The sequence below is a fragment of the Protobothrops mucrosquamatus genome, unplaced genomic scaffold (assembly GCF_001527695.2).
Source record: "Protobothrops mucrosquamatus isolate PMUCROS unplaced genomic scaffold, P.Mucros_1.0 scaffold3496, whole genome shotgun sequence".
Lineage (NCBI taxonomy): Eukaryota > Metazoa > Chordata > Lepidosauria > Squamata > Viperidae > Protobothrops > Protobothrops mucrosquamatus.
The window spans coordinates 57,608-84,361 of record NW_015389469.1 but is presented as its reverse complement, the minus strand read 5'-3'; the positions used below and the strand labels follow the sequence as shown (position 1 = coordinate 84,361).

General features: G+C 35.0%; 1 protein-coding gene across 1 annotated transcript; it reads right to left on the bottom strand.

The window, feature by feature from the left end:
- Window positions 1-26,754, bottom strand: LOC107297745 (polypeptide N-acetylgalactosaminyltransferase 10-like; the record flags this gene model as incomplete). The annotated part of the gene is made up of 4 exons (XM_015827107.1): window positions 26,596-26,754; window positions 3,083-3,185; window positions 743-881; window positions 1-167 (listed from the first exon to the last, which is right to left on the bottom strand). Coding segments are annotated over exons 1-4 (568 nt in total), but the record flags the coding sequence as incomplete, so codon positions are not given.

The following is a 26,754-nucleotide window of genomic DNA, read 5'->3' as shown; positions in this document are numbered from 1 at the left end:
CTCTATCACTGAAATCATCCACCAGCACAATTTCAGCTATCAGTTCAGGAGGAGAACGATTGAGAACACTATGCACTGTTCGAAGAAGTGAGGACCATCCTTCATTGTGGAATGGGATTATTATACTGGTGTTGGGAAGTTGTTCCAGATATAGCTTGCTATTGCAGCTTAAAAATGAAGAGATCAGTATTTATAAATATTATCACTGCTCCAGCACCTAAAGAAATCACTTCTATTATCTCATGTAAATATTAAACATCCAGTTAACTAACAACATATTATTTCAATTTATAAAGAACAATTGATAACTGTGGGCATTGGTTACATTACACAATACCTTATTATTGAATTTCACCCACCAGCAGCAATGTGCAAATTTTTTCATATCTGAAACATCCCATACTGACTGCAAATTGCTCCATCTGAAATATGGAACAGGCTGTTTTGAACATTTTGAGACTGTTTTTATCTTGAAAGAGTGTTTCAAGAAAAACCTGTTTGTTTCGCAAGTGTTTAAAGTACAAATAGGTGTGTTTCAAACATGGAACTGTTTAAATTAAAAAAAATGCATAACCCAAGTAGTCATGCTATTAGATATGATATTTAATGCATCAGCTGAAACTCACTTTGACAACAAAAATATTAGTTTTAGCTGGAATGGCATTTAAGAGAAAATGCAGGAAAATAAATTATAGAAATAAGAAAACTCATACTTTCAACCATAAGAAAATTCTATACTTACTTTGGATGTCGTATATCTGGTAGAGAACGGTTTAAAGAAATTTTATCACTCACAAAAATATTAAAACCATTTTCCCTATATGCCTGGTCCACTTGCTCAGTATCAGTCATAGGATATGGTTTTCCTTGTTCTCCATTTCCTGCAGAGATAAGAAAGGCAAGGAGTAATCTTAAAACATTCCACATCTAAAAGAGCAATAATTTCATCCATGTTCAAAATTCAAGAAGCTGTTGAATTTTTCTCATTCGTCATAGTCTAGTCCTATATTCTAGGACCGCAGCTGGGATTTCTTAATAATACACCCCAAATTGTTAAACTCCCCATTTAAGAAGCAGATTATACAGTTTATGAATATTGGATAATGCTAAAAAGAGACATTTTGGTAATTTTCTCCTTTTGAAAAAGGCCACAATAGACTTATCAGATTTTTATCTTGATGAATCAACATACCTTATATTTTGCAATTTAAATTTATAAGGCTGCCCAACTCACACTGATTCTGGGTGGTAATAAATCAATTAAAAAAATGGCTACAGCTAGACAAAAAGACACACCACAAACATAACAAATATAATAATAATAATAATAATAATAATAATAATAATAATAATAATAATAATAATAATAGTAAAGTTGGAAGGGACCTTGAAGGTCATCTAGTCCAACCCCCTGCTCAGGCAGGAAACCCTATACCATTTCGGACAAATGGCTGTCCAGTCTCTTCTTAAAAACCTCCAGTGTTGGAGCATTCACCGCTTCTGGAGGCAGGNTTCTGGAGGCAGGTTGTTCCACTGGTTAATTGTTCTAACTGTCAGGAAGTTTCTCCTTAGTTCTAGGTTGCTTCTCTCCTTGATTAGTTTCCACCCGTTGCTTCTTGTCCTGCCTCCAGGCGCTTTGGAAAATAGCTTGACTCCCTCTTCTTTATGGCAGCCCCTGAGATATTGGAACACTGCTATCATGTCCCCCCTCGTCCTTCTCTTCATTAAACTAGACATACCCAGTTCCAGCAGCCCATCCTATTCAGATGGATGCACCACTCCACCCTCACTTAGAACCTGGGGAAAAAGTCGGGTTTTCAAGGCAAGTTTAAAAGATAGCAGTGTCAGGGCTATTCAAGTCTACTGGAGATACCTTTCCAGAGGAAAGGCACCATTTACCATATTCATGAAATTTCCCCTCTCCCCTCCATTTTGACATACAAACGATCAGGCATTTTTAATTTTCAACATAATATTGAAACACTATTCATTTGTTTTGCTGCTATAGTATATAAGGGAGACCAATTGTTCATAAAAAAAACTGAATGGGAATCTCTTTACTCTATGTTATCTAATGCACCAGCCATTTTTTTATCACTAAATATATTTTTTATTAAAATCAACACAACTACATTGGTTACTATTTTTTATACAACGTACTCTCAGACTAAAATAGGGCTTTTGTCATGGCTACTGTAGCTTCACTCATATTTTTTGTCCTTCTTGTCACCCATCTCTTTTCCAGTACTAGAGTCAAATCTAGAATTGTTACTGTTTACTACTGGCATAGCTGGTGCATTGCCAGTTTTTATTTCTTGAAACATGGAGATACAACAGGCATATGTTGTTTTGTTACAAATTGTTTTGAAATACCTGCTTATCCCATTCACTGTTTTGCTTAACAATGTTTACCATTTCTTCTCTTCCTTTAAAATGTTATATATACTACTAAGGCTTATACAGTGGAGTACTTAAGCCTTCCAAGAAACACTCCTTTCTTATATAAACACTGGCAAGTATGACTTACAGATTTTCCTTTTCCTGCTACTCTGTCCACTGTGCCTGCATTTCCATTGAACTAGTTAGACATGGGATGGCACAAACAAAAGCAGATATCAAAATGGCTTCCTAGGGCCCCATGCCATGCTTTTTGCTGTTGTTTACAAAACTTGAAAACAATGAGAACATTTTTCCTGTCTTCTGGAACAAGCAAGGCTCTATGGGGGTTTTGTCCAGTGCTTTTTTTGTAAAAAAAAAAAAAAAAAAAGGTGCTGGAACTCACACACGTCATATAACCCGCCTTGCCTACCCTACAAGGTTCCATCCAAAAAAGGTGCCAGAACTCCATTCTGGGCGTTCTATGACAAAAAAAGCCCTGGTTTTGTCTATGATCAGTGAAAAAAGGCATTAGGAATTGAGGGAAGCCTTGTTCAATTTCTGTTCTGGGCTAATGACTTGCTGATTTTTTAAAAAAGGGTTAACAATGGTAGTTTCTTTTGAGTTACATGAACATATCCACTAGTACATTGCATTTAGTACTATTTTGCCTTTATGGAGTTAAGATTGAGTGAGTTATACAAACCTGTTCTCTGCAAATCATTCTTTATAGCTTTTCTGTCATGCCAGTCTTTTTTTCTTTGTTGGTTACCAAGGTAAGCTTCATTCCTTTGTCTTGCATGGAAGCCCTTTAAAAATATGATTGCTGTTATACTTTTGTAAACACACTCAAAATCCATACTGAATATCTGATAAGCCACTTTTCTAAGTTATATTTTATGTTTTATGAAATTTATATTTGTAACATTTTATTTGATATTTTGTATAAGAAATCCAAAATAAAAAGAGTTTATTTGTTGGGTTCCAAGTTTCAAACCATACCTCTATTAATTCACTAGGTACTGTTAATGAAGATGTTATTTCATATACCAGCCTCTATAGCTACACTATGAAAATATTCCTGATTCCTTTTTTTCCTTTGAAAGTATTTTCATTACAGCAAAATAATTAACACACAATCATTTTTCAGATATGCTCATAACTCAATACACCAAGCCTAATGGAACAGACTCCATACATAGAGAATTGATTCCTGATAAAATATATTCTTTTTAGGCAACTTAAAAAAGCGATTTAACACTTAGGCACTACATAAATCAGTAATATTACTATTTACTTGGATTACTATCTTAGTTGATGAGGATTTGTAAAAAATCAAAAGCTTACGGACTATATTGTAAAATTGTTGTCTTAACATGAAATTTTGAGCACCTTATTAAACAAATGAATTTTGAAATCCTAAAAATTCTACTTGCTTGTGAAATCTTCAGAGCGTCCTTTCTCCTATATATTCTTTCATGCAGCGATGGATACCCTTCTAAGCTTATCACAGGGCATTCACAGAGAACAGGGGAAAAGAATTATAGTCATAACTCTTGGTTTCTTGGAGACCGCATAATCTCTTAAAAAACTGTAACCTTTGGTATCCTGTTTCTATATAAAGACTTTTCAGACTTACTGAAATTCTTGTTATCTGCTTGGGAAAATGATCTCAGCAGCACCAACTCAAAGAAGGGTCAATTCATCTTATAGTCCATGCTGCACCCCCAACCATTTCTGCTGTTGTTGCCATAAATAAGAGTCATAAAATGCAGCAGAAACACATTTACAGCCTGCAATATTTCTTCTTCGCAAAAGAAAGAAGGGAATATGAGAAATAAAAAAGAGGAGAGCCATAGTAAAGCTGCTCCATGCCTAGAATGTCCATCTCCGTTCCCTTCTACTCCTCTGATACTTTGCTTACATAAAGGGCTGGGAGAGAGATGGATACATATGTGTCTTGGCTCCCTTTGAAAATAACAACAACAACAATATGGATAAAAATATCAAATCCATCCTAAACATTTGGCTATGTGACTGCCATAATAATTTATTAAATTTATAAACGCAAAATCTTTGAAAGCAGGCAAATTAATAGGTTTAGAAGATATCCAATTGGGAAAAAAATCAGAATGTTTCCATTTAACAGTTATTTAATTAAGAATGTGCTGACCTTATACAAAAGCAAAACATCTTGGCTTATATATAATCCAATTTCTTTTTTTTCAACAAGTACAGTATGCAGAAATAAAGGTTACACTATTATTATTGTTTTTGAGCCAAGAACCTACAAGTATGCAGGGTATCAAACCTCTAACAATCCTAGGAAGAAAAAGCACACTTATTTAATATTTGTTGCCTCTAACCCTTTCCTCAGAAAATATAAGCCAGAGATAAAAAATATAGATTTTAAAAAACCTGGATGTTATATTTATGAATGTAGGTGTAAGGATAATATTTTTTTAAATGGTAAACCTTGGATAATGTTTGCATACATTGTCTTATTTACTGTTATAAATACTAAGGATAAAATAGAAAAAAAGAGATGGGCTAATTAGATGTGTACCAATTTATGTTGGAAATAAAGATTAAACTTCTATTCCAGACAACGTTTTTAATGGGTTTCCTTAGAAAGCCAAATAATTTCCTTCAATTTTTATTTTCATAATCAGTTTGTTAAAAAAAAAAATCAGATGAATATAATTATTCAGACTGCTAGAGAAATGCTTTTTAAACTTCATCCCACAGAACACATTTGCAATTTAAGAATCTGAAGGTATTTTGCAAGTACTTTTAAGGAACTAGTTTTAATGTTTTTTTCCCTTCAACATGATTTTGCCATTTTGTTGTCACTATAGTCAAGATTAAATACAACATTTGATTTAAAACTTTATTAACAAATTTTAGTCCTGCATGGCTGAGATATGTTCCAATGTGCAAACACATAATTCCATTAAAATTTAGAATCAATGTCTTAGCTATAAAAATTATTTTACTAAAATATCCTTTACTGTTATTAATAAGGTATGTTTTATTTCAATAATTTTATTTATTTAATATAAACAGTGACAGATGTACGTCATTACCAAAAACATACTTGTCTTCTACGGCCTTCAGTTAAGACATATTGTGATACACTAAATTTGTTGCCTCATAAAAAGAATCTGACGTGCCCACAGAGATTTCCTCTGCCCCTCAATCACACCCATAAAAATGTGTGGTATCATCCCTGGATTTGCTGTTTGGCAAGTTTATCTGCACCCAAACCACCCTGGTTTCCCACTGTTTATCTAAATTCACACAGGATTTGCTTTTCCTGCCTTTCTGGATTCCCCCCCCCCCCCAAAAAAAAAATATCTTCTGCTCCTCTGTATCTGATGGATTCTTTCTCCAGCTATTTCTTCCTTGTGTTCTATTTTCTCCCAAAGCCCTTCTCAGTTAACTGATAGTACATCCTTGGGAATCAGATGCTTAATTGGCTTTCAGAGCAATTATATCAGATTATTATTACTGGTAGTATTAAAGGCCAGTGCCCATACAGATTTCAGCTGCTTGGGCATCTTGTTGAATTGGCTCAGAACTTCAGGATTCTAATGTTTGGAATGTCTTCATAAGACTGAGTGTGAAGCCCTGCATCTGGTGCACTCTTCAACATTGTTGCTCTTCTGGTAATTATACCTCTCAAAGAAAGCTGACTCCACTGTAATATCAATATTAACAGTATAATTATTTAAAATAATATGAAATCCCCATACAGAGCAAGTATCCATGTAGTTTCTTGAGATCCTTAAGAGCCTACATTGATTTCAAAATTAATATAGATAAGTCCTCTTTGTTTGTCAGATGTTGGTTAAATCAAGTAGGATGACTTTTTCATTATTTGATATACATCACACTTTTTATGCACAGTTTTAATAGAAGATAATTCTATATTATAAAGAATTTAAAGTGTTATGCAGCTTCAAAAATAACTGTGAAAAAAATTAACTTACGAGGAAAATGGGTTTTGGAGACAGAGAAGCAAATGAAAGCAGCAACATTTTAGAACATCTCAAAAAAATAAGAGGAATCGGGTAAGAGTCCAATTTTATTATCTCTTGCTTCAATATGAAATATCTAACTTTATGAAGGAGAACATTCAAAGCAATTTTACCAGTGGAGGGATAATAATTCATATAGATTGCAAGTTTTACTTATTAATAAAACAAAATTGAAGTCCTTCAAAATTCTCTACAGAATATTCAGAGCCTCATCATTGGTTTCAATATCTACTGATCAGTTTATATGTTCCTAAATCAATTACAAAAGCATGGTAAAACACTAAGAGGTTTGACTGAATTTTTAAAAAAACTAATCACATAAAACTCAGATAATTTATTGGGATTTATCTATATGGCTGATGAGGGATGATTCAGAAAATGAATAAACTACTGTATAATACAGAAACTGAATACACCACTAATATGCTACAATAGGAATATTAATGGAAGAAAAATATCAATTTTACCATTAGTATTAGAGAAAATTAGTATAAGATGTTCTGCTGATTGTGTGTTATTCTAGTACTGATTGCTAAAATAGACAATTCGTTTTCTTAAAACTACTGGAAATGCAATATTGTAACCAGATTGGATCATTCTTTCCTATTTGGTGGCATCAATGTAAGACACAATAATTCTGGAAAATGATTTATAACACAACAAAAACAGATTTGAAATATGGATTTTTCTTTTTAGCTCATCATGCTTTTATTAAAGTTTTACAAAACCTTATAGCCCTATAAAATATACTGAACTGTTTTTATATATAGTAACAGCTACTGTAATATTCAATGTTTCTTATCAGTAAGCAAGAACAATTCCTTCCATAGAAAAACAGTCAATTAAGTTATAGAAGTATGCAGCAATATCAAAATTAACTATTTACTTAAAAACACTTTTAGTATAGTAGTTAACGCCAACTTACTTTGGAGTATTATCTTATAAACAATTTCATACTATATCCAAAGTATGAATTTAGTTGCTCTAAATGTAAGATTATAACACTCCACAAGTGTGATAACTTATGTGCCATTAGGTCATCATTTCCGAGATATTTTCTTGCCTAAACAGAGTGATTATGGGTGGGCAAAAAAGCAGCAGGAATGGGAGCGATTTCCAACTTCCTGTCGTCTCCCTCACTGATTTCCTTGTAGGAAGCTGGCAGGGAATATCAGAAATCATGATTCATATGACCACAGCTGACAGTGGCAATATAGTAACGCAGTAGCGTAGCAATACTGAAATAGCCATAACTTTGTCAAATTTCAATCCCACTGGATTGAAGTCATGGGTTCTGGATTTTGAAAGCAATTTGAGACACCTTGGTTCAAAGATTGCTGCACTGAAGATTACACTCAATCAAAAAGACAAAAGAGTTTTAGTAGAAGATAGCTAATACAAAATATAAAGATGGCTATTTTATATGATATTGTTCATTTATATGTAAAAAAAAAATCTGTTGGGTAAAAGCCCACTAAATTCATTGGAATTGTTCCTTCATGAATCTGTTCAGGACTATCACCAACTCTTTCTTCTTCTTATATTACTTTACTCCAACTTTCAGGATAACAATCCTCCTAGCAGTATATGAGCATTGTAAATAACTGTGTATAATCTAATAACTATTACTTAAAAATGAATTTATAGTATGACTAGTAACAATGGCCCTGTATGGAAAGAAGAATCCAGTATTGGAGGCTTCTGGTCTTGGCCCACTTTCCTCTCTCTCTCAGCACTGTGTCTTCTTATTACATCTATTGAATTATCTGTTCCATGGTATAGCTAGGTAGATATAAATCCACATTTTTTTAGTATGCAAAGCAGAAGTACAATCTATCTATCTATCTATCTATCTATCTATCTATCTATCTATCTATCTATCTATCTATCTATCTATCTATCTATCTATCTATCTATCTATCTATCTATCTATCTATCTATCTATCAACACCTCCCATGTTAATTATATTATACTGACTTAATTTAGTTAAGGCAGAGATCTTAAAAATGCCCATCATGCTCCATTTTAAGCTCCAGCCTAAAACACTGAGCCATTTTCAATTGTTGCAATAATCTCTATTAGACAGCTCTGATTTTCTGTTTTAAACAGATTTAAATCAATTAAACTTGAAATTAAAATCAAAATCAGATTTTATTTCAGTTTAATATTTATTAATTATCCACAGGACTTTACCTAGCTCTTTTCTGATCTATGTTCATGCATTTAGATATGATCCGAGAGCATTCAAACATAAAATTCTTAATTTTTATATAAAAGAATATTTACCCCATTGTTTTCACCCTGTTTATACAAACAGACACAAATGGTCCTCTCTATGCAACTGTCAGCTGAACTACAGTCATTCCCTGGAATAAATCAAGGTTGATCATCCTGTATTACTCAAGGTTGTTGGTAGATGTTCCTATTCCCTAAGGGGAATAAGAAAAAGAAGCAAATTAAAAAAGCAAGAGAAACAGGTATCAATGCCAAAACCAGCAGATATTGGAAGAGATGCTGTTATTTGTACCCTTTGTTCAAATTATTAGAGTCTGGGAAGCAAAGTTCCATGAAGACACATAATTGATAATTAAGAGGTTTCAAGGAAACATTAAGGCATGTTTCTCTCAAATAATACCAAGAATAAGTTTTAAAATAGTGTAGTAAAGGAAATTAAAAATTATAGTTTATAATTTCCTCCAAACATTTCTCCTATTCTTCATTCTTTTTTATGAAGCAACCTCTTATTAAGAAAACAGGGTTTCTTACTAACGGACGATTCAAGCTGGGTGAATCTGCCAGGGAGACAGCAAAGGAAACTCTGAAAACAGCAGGGGGTGCATTAAAGCACTCGACCCAGAAGTTTGAAGAAAGGCTCAATTAGTTTCTGAAGTGTGCACATGCACGGATACAAGTACATCGAAGGGGTGGAATTACCAAGATAGGATGTTGTGCAGAGCGTACAAAAATAGATTCTTTTTTTTTCTCCAGATCTTTTTTAACAAAGGGCACTAAACCTTTCAGGAGATGTTAAGTAAAGAAAACAGATGTAGAAAAAATGGTGGATGAGAAAAAATGGTGCCTGTCTGAACTGTACTTGCATTTATAAATCTTTCTCTTTGAAACTTGTAATCTTTCCAGAAAAAAAAATCCATTTTTTTTCTTTCAGAAAGAATTTCGACCTTTGATCATTCCCATTAATAATCAAGTAGCATATTGAAATAATTGTAACACAATATCTAAAAAGTAGATTTGGGAAGCAAAAAATCTCTCGCTTAATTCACTTTGCACTTACGTACTTATTAGGTGACCTTAAAGCTGTGCCAGCCTCAACCACCAACAAAAACATAACACAAACCTACTTTAGAGCTTCANGTACTTTAGAACATACTAAGTACACGATATTAATTCCAAAGATTACTTCAAGGCAAAGTACAGCACAGCTTTTAATTAAACTCTTCAAATAGAGTTTAATTCATGACTATGTGGACACAACCATGGAATTTTCTTGCATGATGTGGAATTAATTTGCCATAGGCTTCTTTGCAGGGTTCCCCCCAACCCAACTTCCTCTGTGTAACCTTGGAATTCCTTATTTCAACCACATAATATATCAAAAATCTTTTGGGGATTTTGTCTTTGGAAAGGGAATCTAATAGGAGTAAGAATAGTCATTTGACAGCAGAAATGCTTGGATACATAGGTACAGTATATAAGTATGGTGAATATTCAATATTCCATCCACAAGCAGCCCAAAAAACATTTAAAAATTACTCAGCCTTCTGACAATAGAATATAGGCAATAGAAAGGAAATTCAGTAAAAATATGAATACATTAGAACCGTCCTGAATTATATTCTCAATGAAGTTTAATTTTCATGGGTACTTGAATGCTTTACAGGTAGACCTTGACTTACCACCATTCGTTTAGTGACTGTTTGAAGTTACAACGGACTGAAAAAAATGACTTATGACCCTTTTTCACACTTATGACTGTTGCAACATCCCCATGGTCACATGATCAAAATTTGGATGCTTGGCAACTGGTAAATATTTACGAAGGTCGCAGTGTCCCGGGATCATGTGATTACCTTTTGTGACCTTCCTGCAAGCAAAGTCAATGGGGAAGCCTGATTCACATAACAACCTTGTTACTAATTTAACAACTACAGTGATTCACTTAACTGTGGTAAGAAAAGTTGTAAAATGAGGCAAAACTCATTTAATAAACTATCTTGCTTAGCAATGAAAATGTTGGGCTCAATTGTGGTAGTAAGTAAAGGATTATCAGTATTTCACTTTATTACATCATTTATACTTCTTCAGTGAAATTTTATTTACATCCAGTAATTTTAAACTTTATTAAGCATTTACCATGAGGAAGAAGCGGTTTCTAACCAAAGCAAAAAATCCACTCCATGCAGTTCTAAACTTTCATTTACATAAAACTTTGCAAGTTTGAAAGTATATTAAACCGGGAAAATAATCCTAACACTATCTACATTTTTTAGTTGCTGATATCAAAAACAGGAAGATCAGAGCCAAGAATAATCACATTGTACTCTCAAATATCATTCCGGCTGTTACCTAAGATACTTATAGAAGAAATATAAATCACAACAGCAATTCCCTTTGTGTTAACTAATACATTACAGTACATTCGATTTGCTTTGAATGTTTAAATATTAAAATATAACGAGCTAGTGCAGACCTAATGATGAGCCAGTATTAGTATCAATGTCTTGATAGCTTTTACCTTGGCCCAAGATGCCATTGACTAGAGTACTCTTTGCACAATAGTCTGTTTCTCCATATAAGTACAGTACTTTTAATCCTCTGAAATACTTCTCAGGCTTTGGAGATTCTTGGGATATATGAAAATTAACTGTTCCTTGCTGCATGTGTGAACATATTTTGATTTCTGTAAAACCCCATGAGGTACAATCCATTAAAATGTAAATTCACTCTGGTATCTTTTTTAATTTTAAATTAAATATCTACATACTCGATGTACACTGTTTATGCTTCCTAATTAGTGAGATGCAGGGAACAGAATGTTTGACATATAGCTACTGGATTACGTTCCTAGTTTACAGAGAATAGTATGAGCATGCCTAGAGTAAAACTTAGCTTTGATAATAATATAGTGGAGAAAATATGCTAAAAATGACTGACATCCTGTCATTACCATAAGCAGAGAATTGAACATAATTACAGGTAGTCCTCGACTTACATTTTGTTTTAACATTTAACATCTGTCTCGCTTAGCAACAGAAATTTTGGGCTCCCTTATGGTTGTAAGTCAAAGACTACCTGTACAGCTAACTTAGTCGACACATGTATTAATCAATAATAATAATAATAATAATAATAATAATAATAATAATAATAATAATAATAATAATAATAATAATAATATAAAAGTTGGAAGGGACCTTGGAGGTCATCTAGTCCAACCCCCTGCTCAGGCAGGAAACCCTATACCATTTCAGACAAATGGCTGTCCAGTCTCTGCTTAAAAACTTCCAGTGCTGGAGCATTCACCACTTCTGGAGGCAGGTTGTTCCACTGGTTAATTGTTCTAACTGTCAGGAAGTTTCTCCTTAGTTCTAGGTTGCTTCTCTCCTTGATTAGTTTCCATCCGTTGCTTCTTATCCTGCCTTCAGGTGCTTTGGAAAATAGCTTGACTCCCTCTTCTTTGTGGCAGCCCCTGAGATATTGGAACACTGCTATCATGTCCCCCCTCGTCCTTCTCTTCATTAAACTAGACATACCCAATTCCAGCAGCCGTTCCTTATATGCTTTAGCCTCCAGTCCCCTAATCAACTTTGTTGCTCTTCTCTGTACTCTTTCTAGAGTCTCAACATCTTTTTTACATCGTGGTGACCAAAACTGGATGCAATATTCCAAGTGTGGCCTAACTAAGGCATTGTAAAGTGGTATTAATACTTCACGTGATCTTGATTCTATCCCTCTGTTAATGCAGCCCAGCACTGTGTTGGCCTTTTTGGCAGCTGCAGCACACTGCTGGCTCATATTTAAATGATTGTCCACTAGGACTCTGAGGTCCCTCTCACAGTTACTACTTTTGAGCAAGGTACCCCCTATACTATACCTATGCATTTGGTTTTTCTTGCCTAAATGTAGAACCTTACTTTTTTCACCACTGAATTTCATTTTGTTAGATAGCGCCCAGTGTTCAAGTCTGTCCAGTAAAATTGATCTATTTAACAAGTATTTATTTATGCTGTACTTCAACAGACACAGGTAGTTCTCAACTTACAATTGGTTACGATGCTCCCCCCCCCTCAGGTACATGTGACCCGTTTCCAAAGTTTTGATGACCAGGGCCCTCCACTGCAGTCATGTGACAGCATTTTGGGCGCTTGGCAACTGGCTGGCATATTTGGCTATTAGCAGTTCCTGTGGTCATGTGACCACATTTTCTGTTTTACACTTTCAGTTTTCAGCAAAAAACACCCCAAAGTAAACACTGGGTTCACTTAACAGCAGTGACACTTACACACTTCAGATTTACTGGTGATTTCCTTAACAACCACTGTAAAAAAAAGGTTGTAAAATTGGATCAGTCGCATGATGACCCACTTTACAAACATCATGACTTATGACAGTAGCAGGCAGGATCCATAATGGTCATAAGTTGAGGACAACCTGTAATTTACAATGCAATAAGAGAAAAACTGTAATCAGCATAGTCAGAAATGAACATGGAAGAAAGGGGGAAAAGGTGAAAGTAGAATGACTATAAAGAGAAAACACTAGTTTCATATTAAAAAAAAACGCTGGAATGTTAACTTTGCAAGAGAATGTGTAGAATGTGGACACAAGGAAAAGTAGATAGGAAAGCTGCTTGCAACAGAGTACAAAGCAGTTAGAGAGTACCACAGATGTATTTGGAGATACGCTAATAGAAAGTATGAAAAAAGGATACAGTGGAATGAATAGGTGAAAAGGGCCGAGGATGAGGAAAAAATGCCTGCAAGAGAATGTCTGCAGCAAAAAATGAGATAAGAATGTGTACAGACAGGAAAAGATAGTTACAAAGAATGTGATCAAGGCAGCAAGGAATATCTGTAGAGCTGCTTTTCTGTGGGTTGTTGTATAAATTCAACTAATAATTAAATAAAACAAATAAGTTTTGTTTTACTTTAAAATACTTTAAAACATATACCAAACAATCTGAACAATTTTGATGAAATAATACTGAGAGCCAGTTTAGTGTAATGGTTAAGGCATCAGGCTAGAAACTGCCATATTTTAGTCCCACCATATTTTAGTCCCACCATACGGACAAAGCTGTGGGCCAACAATTTTCTATCAGTTCTCAAAAGGAGGCAAAGGCAAGCCACTTCTGAAAAACCTTGCCAAAAAAACTACAGGGACTTGTCCAGGCAGTCTCAGAGAATTAGCTACGAGATGGATCAATCAATCAAATACATGCATGCATGCATACATACATACATAATTGATTTGATGGAAGAAATACCCCCCCAATAAATTTAGCTATTTTTTTTCTTTTTTCATAACTCCTGCCTGTAATTACTACTTTTTTTTACTACGTTTTACATTTGTTGCATAACATTCTTTACCTCTAAAAGGAAATGGTGTGTTACTACATATTTGTGCATGAAAAAGTATTGTTAAAATCTTGTAATTATTTTGGTAAATTAACTATCTGGGAAAATACATAAAATGTATCTGTACACATATAAACACATAAGAACATCCAACACAATCCTGTTTTAAAATAAAAGACTGTTTTCAATAGAAGCCAACAATTTAATGTTTTGGAAGGAGAAGGAGGAAAAGAAATGGAACTAATTTAAAATAGCACACGAAGAACCCCATACAATGAAAATGTCCCATACATTTTCCTGATACTTCTTCAAAATCAGATTTGGCTTGGCCAAAATACCATTGTCTGATTTTTATCAATTCTCACTCCTTTCTTGACTGATTTTTTTGCTTGATTTTTCCTTATTAAAACAACTCTAGAATAACCATTCAAATATCTTAAACAAGTTTAAAAACTTTGATCCAAGGGGAATAATGTCAAACCAGACTAGAAATGCATAGCAGCATCAGTAGGATAATCAAAGGTTTGAATAGGCATTTCTTAAACTGTTTTGCATTCTTGGAACAAAACTTAGTAGAAAAAGAATTCCCCAACAGGATAGTTGGGGATCCTAAGGATGTCATTCCTTAGTCTACCCACAAGGCAGATCCCTAAGAGATTCAGCAGTCACAAATAGATATCCTCATATTAAGTTCATGGGCAGGTAGATATGAAAAAGATACTCTATTAGATCTAGGGGACCTTGTGGCTACTTACTACAAGTTACTCCACCTTAAAAAAGAGTGGTTTCTTCCCCTTAAACATAGCTTTTCAGGATGTTAAGAAAAGGGGCAAAGAACCTGCATGAACTGGATTTTATTTATTTATTTGTTTGTTTGTTATATTGTATGCCCCCCCACCTCACCTAGAAACTTAATTCACAAGGCTACAGGTAAGAACACCTATATCTCAAATTCAATTCAAATATTTAGAATTATTTTTTTAAAAGGCACGTGTAAACTATGGAAGAAATAACACTTCTTAAATAATGACAAATGAACATATCTATAACACATTAATCAGAGATGACTTTTTGCTTCAAACATAATTTTAAAATCCTGAAGTAGAGTTATCTGTAAAATAAGCAAAGAAGCAACAGCTGTTTTGTGTTTCTCAAAGACATAAACTCTGAAGAAACACAACTATTAAAAATTATATTTTTTGAAGTCTTCTTTCTGCATTGTTACTCAACTTTGGAAAAAGGGCGGAAAATTATTTACAGATTTATTTCATATGAATTAGATTATTTCTCTCACTACAAGCAGGACTATATATGGCATTTTTAATTTAAAAACTTAATTTTTTTAAACATATTATTGTTTTATTTTTTATTAAATTACTATCTAAGCATATGTCTCTATATATTATTTTAAGCTGCTAGCCTTGGACTGTAATAAAGAATACCAACCTGTCTGCAGTTTTCTTTCTATCTACTTGCCAGCAGCACTTTATGCTGCATTTTAATTATTCTTGGTGGTGATGGTAGTATTAGTATTATTATTATTATTATTTATTTATTTATTTATTTATTTATTTATTTATTTAAAAAACTTGCTTTCAGGGTTAATTTCAGCCTGAGAATGTAGAGATGATTTCTAATTTACACTGAAGGACCACTTTTGTGGAGATGTAACTTTGGAATCAACTGACAGGGTTCCATTAAATTCCTGGCATTGCAAGTGGGTAACTCAGAAACATTTCCCGATCAGCAAAAGTATGCAAAATATTCTTCCGGCACCTCTTCTTCGTACCATTAAAGCAGGCGTGTCAAACTCGCCGCATCATGTGACGTGTTGCAATGTATCGCGACTTTTTTCCCCTTGCCAGAGCTGGGATAAGCGCAGCTTCCGCTTGATGCATCTGGGCTGTGGGCCGGCCTAGTATTGGGTTAATACTAACATTAGAAATCTTCTTTATCATTTTTTTAATTTATTCATAATGATGAAAGTCACCTTTCGGGAATAACATAATCTTCTTTTGTGTTTGAACAATACTCCAAAGATGTTTTGACACTAGCAACTCATTCATGCAGGATAACTATAATTTATTGCAGCGCTCTCCCCCTCCACACACTGCCCTTTACAGTTTTTAAGTATATTTCCTTTCAGAAATGTCAGGCACTAAGTAGTAGTTTGTCTTCCCTGCCAACAAAGTGGAAAAACATCTGGCCCTAAAGCATCCATATGACTTTCTACATGATACGGAAATGTTCTTTAGCCCTAAATCTCTAGAAACAAAAAATGTGAATATAAAATCCTAGAGCTTAGTTCACAGTCTTATTGCAATATCCTCTTCAAAAATATATTTATAGCCCTTTCAAATTTTGCCAAACAATTAGCTTTTAGAAGTGCTTCTTAAAATCCATAAAACAGTTATGTATTAAACATCTGGGGCTAAACATTATAATACACACTGAAGCTAGAATTGCCTACTGTATTCATTTTTTGAAACTGAATAAAAAATTTAAATCCAGCTTCATTTGCATTTTAATAATGTCCTCTGATGTAATTAATTAATGGGATTTTGGACATTATCAGCATTGGTCATTAAGGTCCCATTTCAACCATATATTATTGAAAAAAATAAAACTACAGTGTTAAAACCTAGAACTCTGAAAATCACATCTTAAGCATATTATTATTTATAGAATGCAAATATAAGTCACAATGGATTTCAGAAGAATAACATTATGAAGAATGAGACTTATACACATTTGCAAATGTTGTAGGCTTTTACAATTTCTGGAACTGTTGATGCAAGAATTTAGGTTTCCCCCGACCCCTTCTCTAAATTTCTCCACAACCTCCTATTCTTTACTATAAGCAAGATTAAATGGTATCATATAAAATGCTAAGTAAAAACATAGAAATTAAAATTTAGCTTTTTGTCCAGTATACAAGTCCTAAAAAGCATACATTTCTTTCACATACTATGTTAGAGTCTTATCTACATTTAAATGCTGTCAGATTATTTTAGCTTGTTTTATATTTTAGTAATTTATTTATATTCAGGCAACATGAATTCATTATCATACATACTGACTGCTTTTCTACATTTGTTTAGGATTCAAGAAGAATAAATGGAAACATCACTTTGACTTGTAGATAAATATATACTGACAAGAAAAAAGTATTTATCTACAACTAGTTGAATAATCAGGAGGTGATATTTATAATAAGAAATTTATGCCATAGGTTTATGCCATAAAGCTGTTATGTATTGAGTCCTCCTATTAATGTTTCCAGCCAGCAGTCATGCTCTTCTTTTCAAGACCACAGGTAGTCCTTGACCTGGGACCAGTCGTTTAAGTCCAAAGTTACAATGGCTCCGAAAGGTGTTTTATGTTCCATATAGCAATTCTGGCTTTCTTAAAACCATCACTCTCACAATTATGTGATTGTGAACTGGTATTTGGCAACCTGTTTGCACTTACTGGTTGCCTAGCACCTCCAGAAAGCCAGTGAGGAAGCTTACGAGGTGCTGTTGCCTGCCAAAGGATTTTCCCTCCCTTCCATGCATGGGGAGGGGAGGGGGGAAAATCCTTCATTAGGCTGAAGAAATGAAGCTCAGATCTTCACAAGCACTGCTTCATTTCTTTAGCCCAGTGTGGAGGGGAGAGGAACTCTTGCGATGGGCTGGACAAACGAAGTGGGGATCTTTGTGATCCCCGCTTTGTTTTTTCAGCCCAGTGCAAGAGGTCCATTTCGTGCCCGAAGCAGAGTTGCCTGTCCAGTTTTGGCAGGCAGCTCTTTTGGGGTCTATGACAATTCGCTGCAGCCAACTCGCCTCAGCCAACTCTGTACAGGACAACTCGTCACGGCCATCTCTCCACATGACAATACGCTGCGGGACAAGAGTTACACTAATATCAAGGAAATGGTGGAATAGAATCATTAAAGAAAGGATGCAAAAGGAGGGACAGAATGAAATGTGAATGGCAAAAATTAAAATAATTTTTAGTTATTTTAAATAATTAAATAGAATTGTTAAATTGTCCCGCAGCGAGTTGACCATGGCGAGCTGGCATAGCAAGTTGGCTGTGGCAAGTTGTCCCATTCCTGCTCTTTTGCCCCATATGTTTAATGACCACAACTGGAAGATCTGGGATTGCAATAGCTTGAGCGAAGCCTTACTTGGGCATCTCACCTAATGACTGCTTTGTTTAACAACCAAGATCCCAATCCCAATTGTGCTCATAAGAACTACCTGTACACTATTCCTCCAATACTATCTCATTTCTTTTGTCCTTTCAGTAGGAGCATTTTAGTATTATAGAGCCCTTTTAATCAAATTGTCCTTTTTATTGAAAATACTCAGTCCTTCTTATGCTTATTTAGACTCCTCCTACCTAAGCTATTTGTTCCTGTAATGCTTTTAGGAACACTTTTGTTCCTAAAATACTGCAGTTGTGGTAGTGCAGTTGAAATCTGCCCCTTACTGTCTACATGTTCAATGTTGCACACACAAATGGTTGGAACCTGAATAGTATTCCTGTACTCATCATTCTTTCTTTTTGACCTCCCCAAAGACACTGATGTATGTCTCTGGACAGCTACATTCAATTCAAGCTCAGTCTCTGATTATTACACGGACACAGCAATATTTTCTTAGCAAAAGTATAGAACTGATTAGTCATTGCCTTTTCTAGCAGAGTTCCAAGAAAATTTTTTTATGACCACAACTGAGCCCAAAATTTCTGTTGTTAAGTGAGACATTTGTTAAGTGAGTTTTGCCCCATTTTACAACCTTTCCTGCTTTAGTTGTTAAGTGAATCATTGCAGTTGATAAGTTAGTAACCCAGTTGTTAAGTGAATCTGACTTCCCCATTGACTTTGCTTATCAGGTTATAAAAGGGAATCTGCAACCGTCATAAAATTGAACCAGTTGCCAAGCATTTGAATTTTGAACACCTGATCATGGAGAATGCTGCAAAGGTTATAACTGTGTGAAAAACAGCCATAAGTCACTTTTTTCAGTGCTGTTGTAACTTTGAACGGTCATTAAATTAACAGTTGTAAGCCGAGAACTACCTGTACATGCAAAATACACCATGGGAAATACATTCTAGTTTTTTTAGTTAACATTTATGTGATTGTGTCAAAATCAGTAGTCAGTAATCTTTTTAGTTTCCATACAATTTGCTAACTTCATGAAACATTAGCCATTTTATTTTTCATTATTTTTATTTACTGTGGAGGAATTTCTTGATGCAATCTTTGGGTATCATAAGCATCTGGCAAATAACTCTGAATTACCAATCCCTGTATACACAGAGTAGTAATTAATTTCATTTTTTCTGAGTAATTCAATGGCATTCAAAATATTTCAGCTAATGCTAACCAAATTAGTCAGTGGGACCAATACTTGTGAAATATTACAGCAACCATAGTGGATTGCCTGTTAATCACTAAAATGATTAGAGACTTAAACGAAAGTCTCACTGCTTCTCTACGAATTGGTCCAACATCTAGAGGTATTATTGGAAGTCTTTCTTTACCTACCATACTGTCAGAAAACAAGAAGACAAAAAGGGCATTTTCCATTATATTATTCTGATTTTGCAATGTTTTTTTCCCTAGAGATGTTTCATCAGATACTGTCCTGGTATTTTACAGTGGCCAGGTAAAGACTTATTATTTGTATAAACTTTCAGTCATTTTGCTGCAGCCACACACATTTATATGAGCTCATATGAACGGAAAGCATGGTTCTGATTGTAAGCCAAGACCACCACTTATGGTTCTATTGTAGACCAGGAAATCCTTGTAAGAGTGACTTGATCATCATATAATTGAACTATTTTATGAGGAGTTGCCTTTGAAGATGACTAGAAAGTTGGAAGTTTTTGCAGAACAAAGCAACCACTGTTATTTGAAAAGATTTGCTACTATGCCTATTCTGAGGTTAATACATCAAATACCAATAGGCTTTTGGTCCCAATTCAAAATGCTGGTCATTATCTATAAAACACTACAAGGCACAGCATCTATAAGGAGCATCTTGCCAAATAGGATTCTGCCTATCTTGTCGGGCTAACTAGACAAGTCCTGCTGGGAATCTTGCCTCATTGGTGTAAAAGGTATACAATTTAGAATAGAATAGAGTTGGAAGGGACCTTGGAGGTCTTCTAGTCCAGCCCCCTGCTCAAGCAGGAGAACCTATACCATCTCAGATAAGTGAATGTCTAGCCTCTTTTTAAAAATCTCCAGTGATGGAGCGCCCACGATTTCTGGAGGCAAGCTGTTCCACTGGTTAATTGTCCTCACTGTCAGGAAGTTTCTCCTTAATTCCAGGTTGCTTCTCTCTTTGATCAGTTTCCAACCGTTTCTTGTCCTGCCCTCTGGTGCTTTGGTGAATAATGTGATCCCCTCTTCTTTGTGGCAGCCCCTCAAATACTGAAATACTGCTATCATGTCTCCCCTATTTCTTATTTTCTTTAGACTACCTTTGATTTTTCCTACCTAAATGTAAAACTTTGTTTTTCTCCACATTGAAACTTATTTTGTTGGATAGGGCCCATTGTTCAAGTTTGTCAAGATCTTTTTGTATCCTGACTTTTGTTTTCTGGGGTGTTGGCTACTCCTGCCAGTTTGGTGTCATCTGTTAAACTGATTGGTCTAGTTTCCTGGGTCTGTTTTTTCCCCTTTCTTGAAGATGGGAACCACATCAGCCCTTTTCCAATCCTCAGGTACTTCCCCCAGTGCTCCAGGATTTTTGAAAGATGTGGTGCAATGGTTCTGAGATAACATCTGCCAGCTCCTTCAGAACTCTGGGATGTAATCTGTCAGGCCCCAGTGATTTATATTCATTTATATTTATATTTATATTCAGTTGGTTTCAGTGATATTTCTTCTCTGTAATAGCCCTCAAATTTGGGACTACATTAGACCTGAAGAATAGTTGATCCTGATTTTTTTTTCATTTCTAAAGGTCCTGAAGATAGTTTTATTTCAACAAGTTAGTGTAAATTATTATTATGTTCATTGTTGTGCATTGCCCAGATCTGTGACTGGGGAGTATAGAAGCATTAAAATAAAATAAGCTAGAAGGGCTTTTAAGAAAATAGGTGACTGGAACCATTGCTTAAATCTATGTTAGAACACACAATACATGTGGCAGACTAAATTATTTTAAACACCATATTACTATATTATTTTAATTTTTAAAGACTGTATGTCATAAGAGTCTACATGACTTAGTATGCCAAAAGATAACTTTATCAGATGTACCTTTTGAAGAAATTATACTAATTAATCACTATAAACTGTAAATCATTTCATGATAAACCATTTATTTGTTTGAAAGTTGAAACAAACTATATTTTGAGAAAATTATTACACAATTGGTTGTGGATTTTCATTGAAATTTGGCATAAATTTTATCCAATACCAAGGCCTCCTAAAAGAAATCCTGACAAAACAAATGAAGCAGCAAAAGGGAGAAAAAATAATTTATTCAAAAATCCAGGTGCACAATCTTTTCAAATATGATTGCACTGACAAGCAGAAGTACTTTTCTAGGACACATTATGCAGAAATGCTTTCATTAATTTGTTCAAACATAAAAAGTTTGATAAGATATGAAGCATATCCAAAATCCTCATTCATTGGTCTCTGCTTTTAGGTTTGTGGTGAATCAGTAACCACAAATTTCTATTAAAACTTTTAAAATATCTTCTCTTATATGGGATAATTATATCCCACAGCACTTCATTTCACTCTTTTTATTTTGATATTTTAAAGTGGTACTGGCTCAGATAACAATTTCAGGTAGTCCTCAACTTATGAGCAGTCATTTAATGACCGTTTGAAGTTACAATGAATCCCCAAAAGATACTTATGACCCAGTTTTGAAGTGTTGAAGTCTGTTCACCATACGGTCATATGATTCATTTTGGGCATTTGACAACTGGACCTCTGTTATTTGCAGTGTCCCGTAGTTACATGACCACAATTTATGACTTTTTTTCCTGCATTTACTTCCACTTTTCAATTAAAAAATGCCCATTGGCTAAATGGGTTCACTTAATGACTGTGGCATTCACCTAGTGACAATGGCATTTGCTTAATATCTGCCACAAAAAAGTCATAAAATCAGGTATGGTCACATGGTGACCCATTTAATGACCAGCATAGTTTACAGCCGTAATTCCAGGCTCATATAATCCTTCCATATAATAGAAAGACAAGTGCTAAAATATTAATGTCATAATTTAAATGTTTATTTAAGAAAGATTATAATATGAAAAATCTGAATTGCCAAGTGATGTGACTTAATTTATCTTGTTCATTAATACTATTACAATTACCATTAGAACCACAAAAAGTGCTTAAGATAAATATCAAGGTGATATGTTTGAATTATTTATGATACCTGCACATTCAAGAAAATAATGCATCCTTTAGAAAAATGATAAGAATGATTTTTTAAAATACAAAACTCCTTGTAAACAATACATGAGTACAAAACCTAGTGTAAATATGCATTTCTTTCAAAGCACTTTATGAATATAAGCATATGATTAGATTCTAAACAGAATCAATTCTTCCCCAGATACATTATGTTAAAAATTAACATTATGTCAATAGTAATGATTATATTATCTCTAAATATTGGGATTAACATTCTATGTAACAAAGAAATAAATTGCTCTAGTTTAAGATAGTGATGGTATATCTTTTGGGCTCGGCATGTCAAAAATTCAGAAAATGCCTAATCTGATTCTGCTGGCATGACATCTCCCCACAAACAAGAGAGACAATTCTCTACAAATTTGTTTGAAAAAATAATCATGTGTCGTGCTAGGTATTATATAAAGAAACATCAAATAATATTACAAAAATAAAATAACAGTAAAACAAACTCATTTTGGAGGGGCCAGAGACTATGCAGCAGCATCCCCCATTATTGTGTAGCCTCCCAAAAATTCATATAAATGGGTTGTGCTTTCAAAAATAATTGTTTTTGGATGTTGGGAAATGCTTGCATGTGACCCAAAACATCATGGCATCATCTTTGACATACATATTATAGTTTTGACATCACTGGTTCTAGAAAAACAAAAAGCAAAACTGTAGATTCTAACTCACGGGTGTCAAACTCGATTGTGTCACATGATACATCGTGACGTATCGCAATGTTTTTTGCCTCTGCGGAGGTGTGGTGGGCATGGCCAGCACGTGACATATCCGCCCCAGTTTGAGACCCCTGTTCTAACTTTTTTGCTGTTGTTGCTGCTTTATTTTGTGAGACTGGAGATTTTGGAAGACTAAAGAGTGAAAGGATCATTAGGAAAAAAATCTGTTTAGAATGCTAATCATTGTATTTCAAAACATAAATTTTCATACCTTCATAGCTGTAAATCATAAGAAAGCTCCCACATGGGAATATTTTAAATATATTTATAGATAGAAAAGAAAAACATGCTTTTAAAACCTGAAAACAACTTTATAGGACGGGGATGTCAAACTGCCGGCCCGTGGGCCGGTTGCATCATACGGAAGCTGCGCCCACCCCAGCTCCAGCAATGCAAAAGTCGCGATACATTGTGACACGTCATATGACATGGCGAGTTTGACACCCGTGTTATAGGAGATAGCTCTGCAAAAAGTGTTAATACAGAGGAATGATGTGTGAACTATTAAAAGTTTACTTCCTCCATCAGTGTGTGTTCTAATGACACTTGCATTATTAGTCTACATTGCTTGGATCATGCAATTTATGAACTATATATGTCAGCAATTATGGTTCGCAGGTTTGTTGCAGGTTTTCACCACTAATTCATTTTTATTTTAACAAAATAATGAAAATGCATTATTTATTAATAAATGAGGCAATATAATACCTTAAAAAGTGAGTAGCCACTACTCAATTATTTTATGCAGGAAATCAATAGTTAAACAAAAATAACTATTATCATTATCATCATCATATTGGAATAGTTTTATGTATTTATTTATTTAAAAAATAAATTTCTGGTTCCATTTTTATATTTAATAAGACATGACAAGGAAAGAGTCAAGCATATAAATAGTTGGACTTCCCGATGATTCTATACTTAGCTATAGAATTAGAACATAATTCAACGAAACTGGGCCAGACAGTGCTTATAACTCTATAGAAATTGTGGAGTCCACATTATGCTGACTAATACTAATTTATCACTGAAATGTCTTATATATGAAACACAGTAGTCTACATTCTCTTTCTTTCTCCTGGTGAGATTCAGAAAGCCCACATCTCTGAGTAAAACTGCTCTTTGGGAATGACAGGTGTTATTTATTAGAAAATGTATATGCTATTAACTTATTTAACAGTTCTGGGCAGCTTACAAGCACAGTGAAAGCAGCAATCAACAGCTATAACTGATACTTTTATAAAACTATTATCCAGCATTTAGAGTGGAGAAAGAAAAAGCACTTGTGCACGAAAGCAATAATCCTATTAGAAAATTGCAAACCCAGTAGAAAGCCATGTTTACTCACTTCTATTCAGCTCTAATTTAAAGATATAGCTAGGAAAATGCTTGAAATAAAATTCTGCATACTCATGATCTAATAGTTTTCCCCTTTCATATTTCCACAATGTTGCTATCTTCCTTAAATCCAAATGTATATAACAAATGCACTATAATGGCTATTTCTTTCAGAAAATTATTAGTCCTTCTATTACAGTTTGTAAATACTTTAGATTTAGAAGGACTGGGCTTTCACTATCAAAGGCCTGGTTTGAACATTAATAAACCATTAACTCTGGTTTTATGAGGATGGCACATTAAATGGCACAAAATCAAGTGATTTTTTTGCAATTTTTATACTTCTTGCAGTCACACAAGCGAACAAATAAACCAGGAAGTCAGATTTAATGGTATGGAAAGGTAAACTGACTTCAAACAAAGCATGCAAATACTCTGCTTAATGTCAGAACAGAGAATGACTATAAACACTCACACCAGATTCTCTTTCTCAGGACATACAAATATAATTCATTAGACTCTGGTTAATTTTACCCATAGTAGTTTAAAAATTATTTCTTAAAATTTGAAATATTGCATGAAACAGTAGAATGAAAGCTTGAGTTTCAATATGAAGTTTGGGGTAGTGCAATGAAATCATGGTGTGATCAGTGACACGTCCATAGAAATTTCTAGCACATATTGAATAGCCTTGCTAAAATCCAGCATTCATTAAGGTCAGTAGTTTCTACAAAGTTATATTTTACTGAATTTTGTCTGGTTAATTTCTGGAAGAAATTATTACCATGGTTGTATGTTACAGTATCAGAAGGTTTTTAACTTCATATAGCATTTCTTTTCGGGAGGAAAAGAGAAGATTCTTGTCTGCTTAAAGAAACCTTGAAGAGTACAGGATTGCAATAACATACTATTTCTGTAACAGTTTAAATATTTAACAAGATAACCCCATCAAATCAATTAGATCTATATGTACAATTTTTATTCAGAAGTAAATCTAATTATTTTCTTGCAAATTAAAAAGGAGTAGGATTTCTAATGGCAAAATTCAAAAAAAATGATTTAAAAGTGTGATGTTATTTCTCAGGTTCCTTATGGGCAGAACTGAAACCTACATGGGACTCTTAACTGGCTGGTGTGACTTGAACCGAAGAGGCCTTAGGTACAAATGACATACTTAGTTTTTGTTCTTCTGATATTTTTGTATAGGATTGTGATCTTTTATTGTAAACTTCCCAGAATCACTTTATACAACGAGATAGTGTATAAATCTGACTAACGAATAAACTAAAGCTGACAACCATGCCTCAACTAAAAAGAAACATTAAGGGCATCAAATACTGTAGTGTGAGTTTCAAATCCCAGGTCAGTTGTCTTTTGGGGAAAAAAAGCTGCTCAACAGAAGAGAAAGCACCAGGGAGTCGCTATCAACAGAAGAGGAAGCGTAATTAAAAGGATACTACAATATCATTCAAAGCCAATGGGGTCGGGAGAAATTGCAGCGGGGAATGGCTCTTTGAGACCGATTTGGGAAAAACTGGACGCCCATGGGACAGCTGCAAACCCTCTCATTTCATAGATATTTGTCCCCTAAAGTAAAAGAACTTCTCCCGCCCCAAATACTCTACTCATCACTGGCCTTTCTTCTCCAACAGAGGAAACCAAGACCTCCAACTACGAAAATGCTCTTTCTCTTCTCTCCCGTGGGCCAAATACAAGCTTCCCTGCTTCCTTCCATCCCCTCCATTCCCTCCGCCCCCCCCCTCGCACCCCGTGTCGGCCCCCACCTCCCGGATCCTTCTCCCTTCTATTCCGCGGAGGGTCTCACCCCCCCCAAGAGAAGCCAGGCGTCCCCTTCCGTCCTTGGCCCTCAGAAAGGGCGGAGGGCATAGCGAGCGGTCCACGTTGCCGCCCGCCCTGCTAAAGGACCCCCCCCCCTCCGTCCCTTTCAGAGAGCAACAGCCTTCCCCCAGAGCCTGCCGGAGGGCGAGAGGAAGGCGCCTCGCCGCCACCTTCTCACCTGCGCCTCCTCTCGGGCTGCGGCGGCTGCTCCTGGCGGCGCCCCCCCGCGGGCTCCCCCCGCAGCGCCGCCTCCCGCTCCTCCTCGCCCTTCGCCGGCGGCATCCAGCTGCCGCTCCCGGTACAGCGCCCAGAGCCCCACATTGGGGAGGAAGACGAGGGCGGCCAGCGCCAGCCCCACCGCCTGCAGCAGCCGCTTCTGCTTCCGCCGCAT